General features: G+C 41.3%; 1 protein-coding gene across 3 annotated transcripts in view; it reads left to right on the top strand.

Annotated features, from left to right (window-relative positions):
- LOC122563152 (RNA-binding protein 33-like) overlaps positions 1 to 15,779 on the top strand; it is a 61,063-nt gene that overhangs the window by 43,111 nt on the left and 2,173 nt on the right. For 2 of the 3 annotated variants that reach the window (XM_043716621.1, XM_043716622.1), the window contains exons 2-4: positions 11 to 123; positions 4,274 to 4,367; positions 12,042 to 14,364. In XM_043716621.1, the coding sequence (XP_043572556.1) occupies positions 11 to 123; positions 4,274 to 4,367; positions 12,042 to 14,364 (2,530 nt within the window). The remainder of the gene's footprint in view (positions 1 to 10; positions 124 to 4,273; positions 4,368 to 12,041; positions 14,365 to 15,779) is intronic. The other variant, XM_043716623.1, reaches the window with a different exon arrangement.

The following is a 15,779-nucleotide window of genomic DNA, read 5'->3' as shown; positions in this document are numbered from 1 at the left end:
TTGCTTCCAGATAACCTCGATGAGATCCTAGCAGCTACGGCATACAATAAAGGAGCGATAAGTTCAGTCATGGACTCTGGAACGGCAAAAGTGAAACAACGGCCGACTGTCAAGCTGGCCATTGTAATGTTTGACTTTAGTTTGTTTCTTATAATAGTTCAGTGTCAAGGCAAAACTTTATTGTCAAAAAAGAGCATCTGCACCAGCTTAACACCCTGATGTTCATTGGGATGACAAAAATATTAAAGTTTGCCTTAAATGAAAATAGATAATCCCCATTAAATTTCCATAACTAATATGTCTTTCAATAAAAATATGGTTATAGTTGCTATTATGACAGAATTTTGCCTGTAAAAGGTGTTATTTGTAGTGTACAAATTAATAATCCCTTTTTCTTAGCTGTAATTGAACCAAAATGTTTAGAATAAACTGTCAACTGAACTTGGGATCTAAGTACAATTGTCTTTGAGGCTTTGGATAGTTCATTTAGGACAAAACAGATAATACAAGGCACACAGAAGAAATTCCAAACTTATTTAGAATGGTTGTCTATGGCTGAATGTATTTGTGGTCTCAGACTAAAGTTAACCATTTTTAATATGGGTTGCACAAGTTTAAAAAAAATTGGGATAGATTTTGTGGCAGAATTAATAGTCACGTTGATGGTGTTCATCATTATTTAGAGGGAAATCATCACAACTTCTGGTGATCGCATTATGTGCAGTCAAGTGCAGAAATCAAGAAGTTGCTGGCCAGCCTTTCTGCTCTCAGGATTGTCAGGGATTGGACGGGTGCGTACCAAATGCACACCAGGAACCAGTGGAAGTCTTGACATGCAGATCTCTGTAGGAATTGTCTGAAGAGTTCCAACTTCTAATGGGTAATTTCCCTGCTACCCCAGACCCTCAGCAAATATCTCTGACTGTTTAATTTGGAGATTTCAAATATTTCCACACTACTTATCTGCATAGGTCCCTAGGAAATGTTACACTGATTAAAACCCAATCAAACTATTGGGTTACTCCACAACTGAACAATCCTCCTTCCCTAACCACCCAACCCAACTCCATCCTTCCCATTGACTCATTTATTCACAAAATTTACCATATACTAGTGAATATCATTAAAAAGGGGGTATGTCATGTCTTCTGATTCTGCAAGGTTTGTGAAGGTTTGTAGCTCAGGTTGAGGTTTAGGATGTAGGTTTGCTCGCTGAGCTTTAAAGACCCAGTACAACCCATGGACAAAACCAACATCATCTACAAAATTCCATGCAAGGACTGCCACAAACACTACGTAGGATAAACAGGAAGAAAGTTAGCCACCAGGATACAGGAACACCAGCTAGCCACAAAAAGACACGACCCTCTCTCCCTCTTAGCCCTACACGCGGATGAAAAAAACCACCATTTCGACTGGGACAACACATCTATCCTGGGACAGGCTAAGCAAAGACATGCCAGAGAATTCCTAGAGGCCTGGCACACCAACCACAATGCCATAAACAAACACATCGATCTAGATGCCATCTATCAATCCCTCAGAAAACGAACAGGAAATGACATCACCACAAACCCCAGGAATCCCATCCAGGAGAAAGATATAAATAGAAACAGGAGACAACAGCTTCGCTTCACTTGGAGGTCGCCATTGATGAGGTTACCTAGCCAGGTAATGAAACGTCTGGATATCGAACCTACAGCTCAGCGAGCAAACCTACATCCTAAATCTTCTGATTCTACTTCACTCCAACGGAGTTTCCTGACAGACTTTTTATTAAATTCAACTGTGGGACCTGGGCATCACTGATGGAACCAGCATTTACTGCCTGTCTCTAGTTGCCCTGAAGAAGGGGATGGTGAGCTACCTTCTTGAACTGCTGCAATAAATGTGCCAGTTAATTCTGGGCTTAGAAGGTCCTGGAAAAATCCTGAAGAAGGGCTTATGCCCGAAACGTCGATTCTCCTGTTCCTTGGATGCTGCCTGACCTGCTGCGCTTTTCCAGCAACACATTTTCAGCCCTGGAAAAATACACCACACATAAGGTCGGTGGCACAGTGGTTAGCACTGCTGCCTCACAGCGCCAGAGACCCGGGTTCAATTCCCGCCTCCGGCGACTGACTGTGTGGAGTTTGCACATTCTCCCCGTGTCTGCGTGGGTTTCCTCCGGGTGCTCCGGTTTCCTCCCACAGTCCAAAGATGTGCAGGCCAGGTGAATTGGCCATGCTAAATTGCCCGTAGTGTTAGGTAAGGGGTAAACGTAGGAGTATGGGTTGGTTGCGCTTCGGCGGGGCGGTGTGGACTTGTTGGGCTGAAGGGCCTGTTTCCACACTGTAAGTAATCTAAGTAATCTAAGAATTTATGACAATCTGTCATTTGCCGCCATTTCTTAGATGATCCTGGCTGCTGTCAGAGATGGACAATTCTTTCAAAGGTTGCACAGTAATGGTATATATCTGGCTCAGCATTCCAAACCATTCAACAGCAATAACGTTGTTGTACTTGTCCGATAGATAAGCACTTCACTTGCACTGAGGATTAATTTTTATCAGTTCATTCTTTCAGACTTTAATTATTGTTAGGTAAGAAAGATATACATTTTTAAATCTTTCCTTTAATCTCTTAATTCCATTTTTCTTCTTGTTTCGCTTTTTGTTATAGATTTGGTATTCAGTACTCTAGTTGACAAGTCCTGGCTCAGCCTCTGTGGTGCTCATTAATGTTCTTATTAAGAAAATGCATAGGCTCATCCTGTTGGTGTGGGTTTGATGCTCTGTGGAGGGCACTGTGAATTGTTTGGTTCTCTAATGTACAATATGTTTCAATACAGGATCCCCCAAAAAAGCCCATGTAATGAACAACTGGCCCTTTTTTGGCTGTATCTTGTGTTAGTAAATGAAATGTCACAGGTCACAGCAGGGATTTGGTTAAATAGAATAAAAACATTTTTAAAATGCTATACAGAGAGTTTATTTTATGTTTTTTTATTTGCAGTTCAAATGCATTCAAAATGAATCATGGAAGGTTACTGAACACATAGAAATGTTCAGATTTATGAAGAATTTTGGAAGATAAGGAGGGGAAAAAGCAGTTATATTAACTAAATTGGTAATGAGGGCATGAATTTTAAGCCAATCATGAAAAGAATTAAAATGAGAACGTAGGACTTTTAACTTACACTGAAAGGGCAATGGAAGTAGAATCTTGTAAAGCAAATATATATTTGGAAAGCGAGTTTTGAGAAATATATATATGTACACATATTTGGAATATAAAATGATAGCAATATGGAGAAACATAGATAATTAATTGACGGCTATTTGAGGAGAGCCACAGGGAACCAAGTGGCTACCTTCTGTTCAAACTCGTCTTACTGGAATATGGAAAGAACTAAAGAATATCTCTGATTAATATGCATACATGTGCTGCAAGTGTAAACTCAAGCAGATGGAGTATTACCAACAAATTTAAAAATGGAAAAAATGTTCATTGCATCATTTGCTTGATTTACCAACCAGATCTATATCATGCGATTGTCCACAGAAAAACAGGAAAGAATGTCTCTCATTAAATATGGCAATGAAAGAAGGAGGTTAAACTATCATTCATGTGGCCTGTTCATCAATTAATTATCCAAACCTTTGAGATGAATTTTGTGTTCAATGTTAAATGTGGGTCAGTAAAGTTTCTGTTGATTTTACAATGGTTCTCTATGCCGCACAGAAAAATGGTACAGTTAGGTGTTTGTGCAATTTCTGTGGGGTTTCTGATGATCACACATTGAAACATTAACAGGAGATGGAAGAGAAAACCAAATTCCTTTCCAGGGTATTAATAATAAGGCTTTCAGTTCACCTCAAAAGTTTTGTGTTCATGGTGCACTCAGTTTTTCAGTTTTAACCTAACCCACCCATTAGGAAACTGATGGGATCACATTGGCTAGCTGATTATAATTTATTTTGACTTCATGGCACAATTTTCTAAACTGAAAAAAAGGAAATACATGAAACAGAAATAATTTCTCCTGTACTTCTATTGAACTGTAAACTACACTGTATTGTTGAGAGACAATGGGTGTTTCAGAACTTGTGTAGTTTCAGACCCTGAAGAAGGGCCTGTGCCCGAAACGTCGAATCTCCTGTTCCCTGGATGCTGCCTGACCTGCTGTGCTGTTCCAGCAATAAAGTTTCAACTAGTTTCAAATGTGCAGTATCTATAAGAACAATCATTCAACATATAAACAAGAAACAAATGAATTAATTTTTCTTTCCAGCCTTTCCAAGAACGTCCAAAGCTTGCTGTGCCAACTCCGATTCTGCCAGATCAGGCATTGCTTTCTAAGATTCCAAGAACATCTTTAATTGCAGGTATAATTTGAATTGAAATGTTCGACATTGTTTGCATGACACTGATTTGATTCAATCCATTACTGGGGAAATAATTGATGAAAAAACTTTGACTATCTCAACAATTCTATTTAAGCCATTTAAAAAATAATATCATTTCAAACTCACATTTTCAGCAGTTGTGTACTGAAATATTATTTGATTTGGTTTTGCAAGTAATGGTAACAAAAGCAGAAATTGCTGGAAAAGCTCAGCAGGTCTGGCTGCATCTGTGGAGAGAAATCAGAGTTAACATTTTGGGTTGAATTGATCTTCCTCAGAACTCCTAGATAATTTGACACCAAAAAACTAATGACAACTTTTTTGAAACGTGAAAGGGCTGCTGGGGGTGAGATCCAGGCCTGTGCATGTAATACAATGTGATAGCTCCTTACAGGGAGGAGGATGAAATTTAACACAAATCTTCTCGTCCTTCCCCCCACCGCCCCCCCCCCCACCACCACTCAACCCAGTGCCGATTTATATATTTACAAAAAGGGAAAAGGTGAAAACTGCGATGATGAGTTATTTTTAGGAAATTGTCAGCGCACCAACACATTTAATGAGAAAACCAGGAGTGTCCTGGTAAAATGTGAACTTCTGATCACCCTAGATGCAAATGCACTTGTAATGCAAACCCTGGATCATATTTCAGGAGCCTGAAAAAAAGGCTTTTGTAATCTTGGACTTTGATAAGTATCTATTTCAGATAAGAATTCATGTGATTATTTTATTTTGATTAATTTAATCGTTTATTCTAACAGTAGGATATGGTTCGCACTTGAGTCATTTTATATATTGTCCATTGTTTTTCACTTGTTCTAGTTTGTTCCTTTGTAATTTCACGCTCTTTAGTATATCTTCCCAAAGACATCGCTTGGAGTCAATGGTAAGCTGGGGAAGCTCACCTTATTGATCATTGTCCATGTGAAGTGGGCTGCCTCACTTTTAGTGACCCTGCAGGTAAATGGATTGCTGGCACTTCAAGATTGGAAGATTAATAATGTAGTCATTTGGTGAGGTACTGGAAAGCAGTTGCAAAAGAGAACTGGGGTGGGATAATTGGCAGTAAAAGTAGACTTTCTACCTGTGCATGGTGATTTGTTTGTTTGCGCTGAATTCTGTAACATCCCTGTGAACCAGCGTTCTCACACTTGGAAATGTCACAGTCCTTTTTTGCTTAAAGTAGGGAACCTTCAAATGACATTTGTGACTTCAGAGAACACCAGGAAAAAAATTCTATTTTTGTTTCTGTTGTTGAACTAGGTTAAACATCACCGAGTACATACAGTGGAAACCAGGCAAACTTATATTGGATCATGTATTTTCACAAACTGTTTTGCTTAAGTGGAATTAATCTAAGCAAATTGTTTTTTGCCACGACAAATATAATTTAAGTACCATGATAAAACAAAGTTAAAGATCACACAACACCAGGTTATAGTCCAACAGGTTTAATTGGAAGTACACTAGCTAGTGTGCTTCCAATTAAACCTGTTGGACTATAACCTGGTGTTTGATTTTTAACTTTGTCCACCCCAGTCCAACACTGGCATCTCCAAATCATGATAAAAGAACCTCTTGTCAATAAATACAGATAAAATATTCAAATGAAAGATCTGACAGTTGTATACAAAGTAAAACAAATGCTTAATGCAAGTGATTTTACTTAAAGAAAAATCAAATAATCTGGCTCCTCATCCAAGAAGACTAAAAACCTACTAATTATCACTGTTCTGTTGAGTGACCTTGGCCCAGGAAGTTTCTATGGTTCCTGAAATAGAGCAGTTCAGGGAAACCAATTTGATTCCTGTTTTGGAAAATTGAAATGATCTGGAAAATGATGAGATTTTAACTTGATGTCAAGCTGTTTCGACTAATCAGAGTTTTAATAATGAGGAGACATAATTCAAAGATTTAGATCTAGGAAGCGAATGAGATTATTTATGTGTTGCTTGACTGCACCCTCCCCCAAAGCCCTTACAGACTCCATCCTGACACAAAGGTAATGAAGAGTGGACATGGTCTTTTTATTGTTTTGGTGATTTCCATGGCTGTACTTTGTAGAGGGTCAGGAACAGGTTCAGATCTTGTCAACAGACACAATGACCTCTGGCTTGACTGAGCCACTTAAACGAGTCTGGAATAACGCAAAGAACTGCGGATGCTTCAGATCTGAAACAAACAAAAACAGAAATTGCCGGAGACATTCAGTAGGTCTGGTAGCATCTATGGAGGGAAAGCAGAGTTAATGTTTCGAGTCCTGTGACTGTTCTTCAGAACTCTTGAACAAGGCTCACAGGATGCGAAAATTTAACTCTGCTCTCTGTCCACGGATGCTGCCAGAACTGCTGAGTTTCTCCAGCAAATTTTGTTTCTGTTTGCTTTAAATGAGACTGGATGTGGGTTTCCTGCCTCCCATCTCATTTTCTGGATTGTTAACTGGACACTTCTGCACAGAGACAGCCAGAAAAGTAAAATTCACCTTGGACGTAGCACCAAATCTCTGTTGGATTATTGCAGTCTACATTGGCACCAGGAGATGTAGAGAATCATAGAATCTCTACAGTGGAGAATGAGGTCAATTGGCCTATCGGGTCAGCACCGAAGAGCATCCTACCCAGACCCGGTCCCCCACCCTATCTCTGTATCCCCGCATTTACCATGGCTAACCCACCTAGCCTGTACATCCCTGGCTACTATGGGGCAATGTAGCATGGCCAATCCTCCTAACCTGCACACCTTTGGACTGTGGGAGGGAACAGGAGCACCTGGGAGAATGTGCAAACTCCCAACAGTCAGTCACCCGAGATTGGAATCGAACCCAGGTCACTGGCACGGTAAGGCAGCAGTGCTAACCACTGAGTCACCGTGTAACGACTCTCTAATGGTTTTGGGAACTTTATTTACGTCTATCCAGTACTTTACTATAGGATCAGAACATTTGGCTGCCGATCATTGTCAGCAGCTGGAAAAGTGCCTACGTTTGACAAGTAGCAAGAAACTTGTACCTTTTCTGATTTTCCTGTGCCCTGTACATGCCAGAAGGAACAACCCAGGGGATGGGCCTGGGCTTGAATTGTCCTTGGACAAGCATAAATGAATTTGGGCAAGGAATCTGTGGACAGTAGCAGCAGGTGGGCGGCATGGTGGCACAGTGGTTAGCACTGTTGCCTCACAGTGCCAGAGACCTGGGTTCAACTCCCGACTGTGTGGAGTTTGTACATTCTCCCCGTGTCTGCGTGGGTTTCCTCTGGGTGCTCCGGTTTCCTCCCACAGTCCAAAGATGTGCAGGTCAGGTGAATTGGCCATGCTAAATTGCCCGTAGTGTTAGGTAAGGGGTAAATGTAGGGGTATGGGTGGGTTGCGCTTCGGCGGGTCGGTGTGGACTTGTTGGGCCGAAGGGCCTGTTTCCACACAGTAATGTAATGTAATCTAATGTTTCGGTTGCCTTGGTCCTATCTATTGCCGAAATAGGAAATGGAGGGAACAGAAAAATCTGTAATAAGTTGTTCCAGGTATTCAGTAAGGTATCAGTGAAAATAGGTCAAGAATGTAGTGATGGAAATGCACAGCAGGTCAGGCAGCATCCGAGGAGCAGGAGAATCGACGTTTCGGGCATAAGCCCTTCATCAGGAATGAGGCTTGTGGGCCAGGGGGCTAAGAGAAAAATGGGAGGGGGATGGGGGTTTGGGGGGAAGGTAGCTGAAAATGTGTTAGGTAGATACTGCCTGACCTGCTGTGCTTTTCCAGAACTACACACTCAACACTGATCTCCAGCATCTACAGTCCTCACTTTCTCCCATCAGTGAAAATAATTTAAATAAGTATAAGTGAATGAAACAGTTAACCATGACAAATGAAGAAAGAGGGGTTAGACTTGTTTAGTGAAGACAGGGAACGGAGCTTTAGATTGGGCACGGGAACTGCTCACCATTGCAAAATGATATTCAAAAATAATTATGTCCAAATGTAATAAAATTAAATCTGCAAGTGTGGCAATAATCAGGATCAATTACTTGCGACAAAAGATTCAGCCCATGAACTCTGTTTCTCTCTCCTCAGATGCTGCCTGATCTGCTGAGCATTTTCAATATCTAGCTTTTGTTTTATGGCTGAGTGCAAATTGTGTTGAATATTTTGGAGGGGTATTTGCTGGGAAGCCCAGTAAGGTTTCTCACCTTATCTTACCAAATATCCCTCAATAAGCACCTCCCCCACCCCGATGGGGTTTCTCACATTTGGGAGGCAGTGACCTAGGGGTATTATCATTGGACCATAAATCCAGAGACCTAGGTAATTTTCCCAGGATCCAGGTTCAAATCCTGTCATGGTAGATGAGTTGAATAAAACTCTGGAATTAAGAGTCTGAGACCTTGAAACCATTGCCGATTGTTGGAAAAACCCATCTGGCTCACTAATATCCTTCAGGGAAGGAAAATGCCATTCTTATCTGGTCGGACCTACATGTGACTCCAGACACACAGCAATGTGATTGACTGCCCTCCTTGATGGGCAATAAATGGTGGTCTTGCCATCGGTGCCCTCATCCTGTGAATTAATATAATATCTGATGCCATCTCCATCTTACTACAAGCTGTTCCCAGGACATGTCACTATTCAGTGAGTAACTGCTGAAAAATCAACCTCCCTTGCTCGATCGTTAGGAGGCTGCTGTGCAACTGAATAAGTGTTGGCAATCTGGCGTTTCCCCCTCACTGGCACTGTAATGGCATCGCAGCCACAAGGCCATGTTGACCATGGCATATAGTTGGCATGGCTGACACTCCCTTGCACAAGCAACTTCATTTTCTCACCCTAGTCACTGTTTAACCACCAGGTCCACACAGCTAACCTGTTGTAAGCTACAATGCTTCTGAAGACTCTCCCTGAGACCACAGTACTTACTCAATTCCCAGTGGTCACCCATTATCTTGTACTTAATCAGTAGGGAAACATTTCATACAGATAAACATAAGTTTTTATTGATGGACAACTAAAGGGAACACGAAGGAAACAAACATGGACTATAGGATACACCTACAATGCCTCTTGACCTTGATTGCCTATGATGGGTTTCTGCATCCAGCTATCATCTACTGTCTCCACAGGAGGGGGAGGGGTGTGCGGCAATAGGCTGTCAGGATAGTGCAAGGTTAAAGGGACGTGTAAGGGGTGCGGGTGGTACCTGGAAACCAGGCAGGGCCAGATGTCAATCAGATCCTGTTTGTCTTGTAATGCCTATGGCAGCTGAGCTCTGCCATCCACAAACAGACATTCTTCCCACTCCAATTCCTCATCCTTCTCCTCAGGCAACTGCTGTCATGTCCCCAGCTCTCAACATCTATCGCATTGCTTCATTGCCTGCTCCAGTTGTGTAGACCACTCCAAGCTGCAGAACTGGATCTTCAGTTATCCGTTCTACTGTGATCCAGTTCACAGTGTGTGCACCAACTTGGCAGAAGGAAAAAGTGCTTGCTGCGCTCCGATGCTTGTTCCATCTTAGATCCACCACAGCCATCCCACTCTCCATTGCATTCAGTAGGTTCTTTCATCATATTTAGTTGACTTGTAATGCCTCTCTGTTCCCCTTATCCCACAGCCTTCTTGGAACTTCCACAATGATGGGGACTGTTGCCCAGCATTCACCGCCTTTTATGATATTACTGTTAACTTCTGCATCACTAAGATGACAATGGTAGTTTAACCAGCACCAATGGCATGGTGCTTCCTGCCTTTGAGCAATATTTGATGCATAAGCACAACCACTCTGCATGCATTGCATACATGCGAACAAATGATTGCTAATGACAAGCAGCTGGAGTTTGCAAACCTATGCTTCATGTATTTGCCCCTGCAATGTCCTAACTTTCACCCATTATAGTGACACTGACTTACCCCCACCCTGGGTGCTGTACTCCATTTTTCAGTTGCATAATGCAGCTATGATGCTGGTTTTGTTTCTGACTATGTTGCTTATGGAGTAAAAGGAACACAAATGAAAGCACTGAGCATCTAAGTATTAATGTTCTAAGGTTCTAAGATAATGTTCTTCCTAAATCACAGAAGTCAGCTTGTATGAACAATCTATTGCTACAACAATCTAAATAGGCCCAATACAAAGGAGTTGGGGTTCCTCCATGGAAACACAGCTCACAGTCAACACTTTCAGCACAAAGCAGGGTTTCCAGATATCATCACCCCCTTCTCCCTATAACCTGGCACAACCCTTGCAGCCCATTTCCACTCCTGTGGAGACACACTACATTGAACTTTGCCTTCACTGTCCTCACTGCCCCCTGAATCCAAACATTAGACTTTAATGATGCCACCCTGCTCCTCTACAATCCCTTTGTAGAGGCCACAGTGGTTGTCGCTGCCAATAACATCTCCTCTGGTAGAGTATAATGCTCTCCAAAGCTGTTCGGCATTCCTGCCCATACACGTTGAATTTCTCTCTGTGACCATCCTTGTTCCCACTTGCATAAATGTCTCTGCTTCCTTCCTCACATCCTTGACTCCCACATTCCTTTTGGCAGTGATCAACTTGCTTCCCTCCAATAAGGCTTTGCCTTAATAATCGATGATGGAGTTTAATTGTCACAGACCTCGGAATTACTTCACAAGCTAAACATGACTGACCAAACCCTTGACCGTTGTCCTTGCAGCTTTCTGACTGACAGAACACCATTCCCCTGCCTGCTGCTGTTGTGCCTGCAGGACGGAGCATTGCCCAATCCGTGGACTGCAGTCAGACAGATCGCTTGACACTGGGCATCCCAAGCTGATGACTGATTGTGGTCAGACCCCTGGACTATGTGCAGACTGTGCCCTGAGTAAAGGTACCAGGATCAACATTTCCTGTAATTTTCTTCCCGGCTGCTTGGGTCTGTGAGGTTTCTGTATGGCAGAGACTTCCAGAACCAGAAATCTAAACCGTGATTGATACATAACTGTACAGCTTAAAGGGAACAATGAGCAGGCCCTCTAAACCAATGCAGACCCCTTGAATAAGTTGAAGACTAATCCCGATTCTGAAGAGGTGTCATACCTGACTCAAAATGTCAACTCTGTTTCTCTCCACAGATGCTGTCAGACCAACTGAGTGTCTTCTGTATTCTCTGTGTTTGTTTCAGATTTCCAGCATGTGCAGCATTTTGCTTTTGTTTGAGAGGAATTTAATGTCTGACAGACCAATTAAGTTGAAGAGTCTATTTCTTTCCTTTAATAGTGGAGGATGAGAGAGGCATAGGCAATATTGTGAACAGAAGACATCTATGTACTGGGAATGTAGCAGACAAAATCCAATTATTTAGAAACAAAATTGACTAAGTCTTCCCACTTCGGGTGAGAACAGGGAGCAGCAATGCAGTTATCGTCGATCTTGAGAAAAAAGATCAGGAGAATAGTGACATGGTGGCTCAGTGGTTAGCACTGCTGCCTCACAGTGCCAGGGACTCGGATTCAATTCCGGCCTTTGGTGACTGTCTGTGTGGAGTTTGCCAAATGCCCTATTTCTATACAGTAGGCATTCTATGAATATCTGAGGAAGACTGAAACAAAGATTTTACCCCATAAATCCCATGTTTCTGAAGCACTTTATACTCTATTGCAAAAGATAAATTTGAACTAATTTATTATGTTTTCATTTTGTAGGCAGTGATGTAAAAGTGAGCAACAACAAACCTAATGTTGGAAACTATGGGCAGAATATCAGCATGCTGGAAGATGACTGCATTCCACCACCTCCTCCAATGGCTCCTCCACCACCTCCTCCAATGGCACCTCCACCACCTCCAACTCAAAGTATTTATCAAAATCCACAAATGACCTATTTGCCTTATGAAGTGACTATCCCACCACCTCCTCAGATGGCTCCTCCTCCACCACCAGCACTACCTTTAAACATGACATTACAACAAAAATTTATTCCAAACTACCAACCTCCTGAAACAACCTTTTCTCCACCTCCTCTACCTCCAAATATGATTCCTCCACTGCCTCCAGCAATGGCACCTCACAAATCTTTCCCAAAGACTGATTTGTTCTCAAAAGCATCTTCCCCATCCAGTACAACAAGACCTCCTGCCCCTCCCCCCTTTCTTCCACCTGATGATTATTCTCTCAACTCACCTCTGCAAAATAATGTTTCAAAATACAATCATATTAAACAGCCTAAAAAGTCACCACCACCTCCTCCACAAAGAGAGTTGATACAACACAATCATTTTCATGTCAAGCCTGAAAGGGAGACACTGTCTTCTTTCAAATTCTTCCCGAATGCTTCACAAAAGTTAGTTTCCGATAATCAGTCTTTGTATATGGCAGAATCTCCTGAAGTGATTTCACAACCTCAAGTTGCATCAACTTTCAATCCGAAAGCAACAGCAAAGCTTTTTGGATCTTCAGAACCCGTTAACAGATCAGAAAACAGGTCAAGTTCTGACTGGCAAAATAAAAGCAAGTCCATGATAGTTATGAGAGATGCTGACCAGTATACAATGGACCACACTGGGGAGATTAATCACACTGCTTCCATGCACATGAACACAAATGAAAGCACTGAGCATCCAAGAATGAATAAGGTACAAATAGATCATGTTCCTCCTAAACCACAGAAGCCAGTTCGTAAGAACAATCTATTGCTACAACAATCTAAATCAACCCAATACAAAGGAATACTTTCAGGTTCCTCTATGGACCGTTGCACAGAGGATGAGAAAGAAAAGAACTGGAGCAACAGCATGGAACTTCGGCAGAGCAGTTTAAATCAACCTCATGATTCTAACAGCAATCAAAACTTGGCCCATTCAACCATTTCGAACATTGATTCTGAAATAAAAAATGGGAACCACAGAGCAGGAGACAAGATAAAATCCACTGTGATCAGAGATTTTGAAAACCAGAGTTCCTCAGAAAATGTTACGTTAGATCTTCAATCCTTGAAACCAGTTGAGAAACCAACCACATTAACAGCAGAGATTCCAGATTTTCCTCCAGAACAAACTCTGCCTAGCCCAGAGCAGAATATAGATCCACGTTCACCACTGGCACTTCTCATGGCTGCAAAACAGCGAGATTCTAGTAAAAACAAAAGAGCTCACAAAGCATCTTCAGAAACGGCTAACTTATCCTTGGGAGGCACTCGGTTCATTCAGTCAACAAATTCAAATACAATCCATATCACACCAATAGCTAATTACAAGGATCGTTCTTTGATATCACCTGCTGAAGAAGATAGTTCAGCATGGAACAAGCATGGAGGTGACCTCATCAGTCCTCTGAACAGCACCAGAAAGAGTCTAGATTGGTCAAAACCTTCATCCCACTCTGCATCACGAGAAACTGCAGAACCAGAAGACTCTCAAAATGATGATGACATGTCTTTACTTCTGATCCCACCTCCACCATGCTTTAGTGATGAAGAGATTGAAGAACCCTCATTTGAACTTCTGCCACCTCCACTTGAATTTTCTAACCATAATGAAAGTTATTCTGCTCAACCAGAAAGAACAGTGCACGTTGAATCTGAGATTGACAATCATCCCTCTGCCAATTCTGACAAGAAAGGGCTTTGTCTGCAGGATCCTGACCATTTTACATTTAATCACCATAAAAATCTTAACAATAAAAATACTCATTCCATTAGCAAATTGCCAGTAAACACTTCGTCGCTTCCTGTCAAAACAAACATTGTTCGGCAAAAGCCAGCGATTGCAGAAAAGCCCACATTTATCAATAGCACTGTTGTGAATGGGGGTCCTGGAAAATATCAAAATTCAAAGCATGTTTCAGATCCGCACAGTTATTCCCCTTTAATGCCTAAATCATATGAAAAAAATATACCCAAGATGGAAGATCAGCAGACAGAAATGGTACCATCAACAAACAAACTGGTAATGAAGAATAAAGTAATTAATGAACTGCAGTCAAAAGTGCAAGCCTTGAGCACAGACAATTCTGATGTTACAGCCAAAAGGTGAGTTCAAATCTGTGCTGGAGTAATCCTCTTGGGGAGCAAAGTTCTTAAACAGCTTATATAAACAATTAGAGTTCTGTATAAACCATTTAATTCCATTCTCTATTTTACTAATTGTTCAAGTCCTAATACAGATGATGCTGCATTGCTGCAGGAGGACTGCGTTAAATTCCATTTTTCAGATGAGATGTAATGCCAAGACTTTATCTAACCACTCAAGTGGATATAAAAAGATCCCATAGTACTGTGTAAAAGAGCATCCTGACCAGTATTTCTCTTTCAACAATGCAAAAACATTACCTCATCATTATCACACTGATGATTGTGACAATTTGCTGTCCATTTTATACATTACAACAATGATTGCACTTTGCAAATACTTCATTGGGAGCAGAATGCTTTGAGTTGCTCTGTGGTTACAAAATGTAAAATTTAAATGCAAGTCTTTTAATCACCAACTTGTTCATCTCTGATTATGTTCTGAGGAAGGGTCACTGGATGCAAAACATTAATTTCTGCTTTCTCTCCACAGATGTTGCCACATGCTGAGTTTTCCCAGCAATTTCTGGTTTTGTTTCTGACTATGTTGCTTATGGAATAAAAGGAATTTAGCAACAGGATTAGGCCACTTAACCTCTCAAGACCTCTCACTGTATTCAGTGAGATCATGGCTAATCTGTCACTTTGTTTAACCAATTTTGCCCCAAATCACTCAATAGCTGTTGGTAATAATAATCTCAGATTTAAATTTAACAATATTACTTGTCATTTGTGACAGTGTTGTAAACATTTACCACCCTATGCACATTAGAGGTATTTCCTAGTTTCATTCCGAAAATGTATTGCACTAATCTTTCAACATTGTTCCCAGTCCTAAATTCCCCAACTGGTGGAAATGGATTCCTACTATCTAGAGTAACTGCTTCTACAATATTTTGAAAATTTCAATCAAACATTCGTAATTCCAGGGATTAAAACTTTGACTTGTGTAATGTTCTTGGTATTTAGGCAGTGAAGTCCAGATTTTACTTTGGTAAAGTTTCCCTGTACTCTCTCCAGCCTTAATTTCCCAGAGTACTTCAGCTGTAATTTAACCAGGACATTATACAGCCTGTATTCTTGTCCTCTAGATATGATGACCAGCATTCCATTAGGCTTTTGATTGTCTTCTGTGTACAACCATGTTGTCATTATATATTAATGTTATGGTTCTGTTTGCCGAGCAGGGAATTTGTGTTGCAGACGTTTCGTCCCCTGTCCAGGTGACATCCTCAGTGCTTGGGAACCTCCTGTGAAGCGCTTCTGTGATCTTTCCTCCAGCATTTGTAGTGGTTTGAATCTGCCGCTTCCGGTTGTCAGTTCCATCTATCAGTTCCAGACAACCGGAAGCGGCAGATTCAAACCACTACAAATGC

This window comes from Chiloscyllium plagiosum, chromosome 26 (assembly GCF_004010195.1).
Source record: "Chiloscyllium plagiosum isolate BGI_BamShark_2017 chromosome 26, ASM401019v2, whole genome shotgun sequence".
Classification (NCBI taxonomy): Eukaryota; Metazoa; Chordata; class Chondrichthyes; order Orectolobiformes; family Hemiscylliidae; genus Chiloscyllium; species Chiloscyllium plagiosum.
The sequence above is the reverse complement of the archived record's forward strand: the minus strand, read 5'-3'. Positions and strand labels throughout refer to the sequence as shown.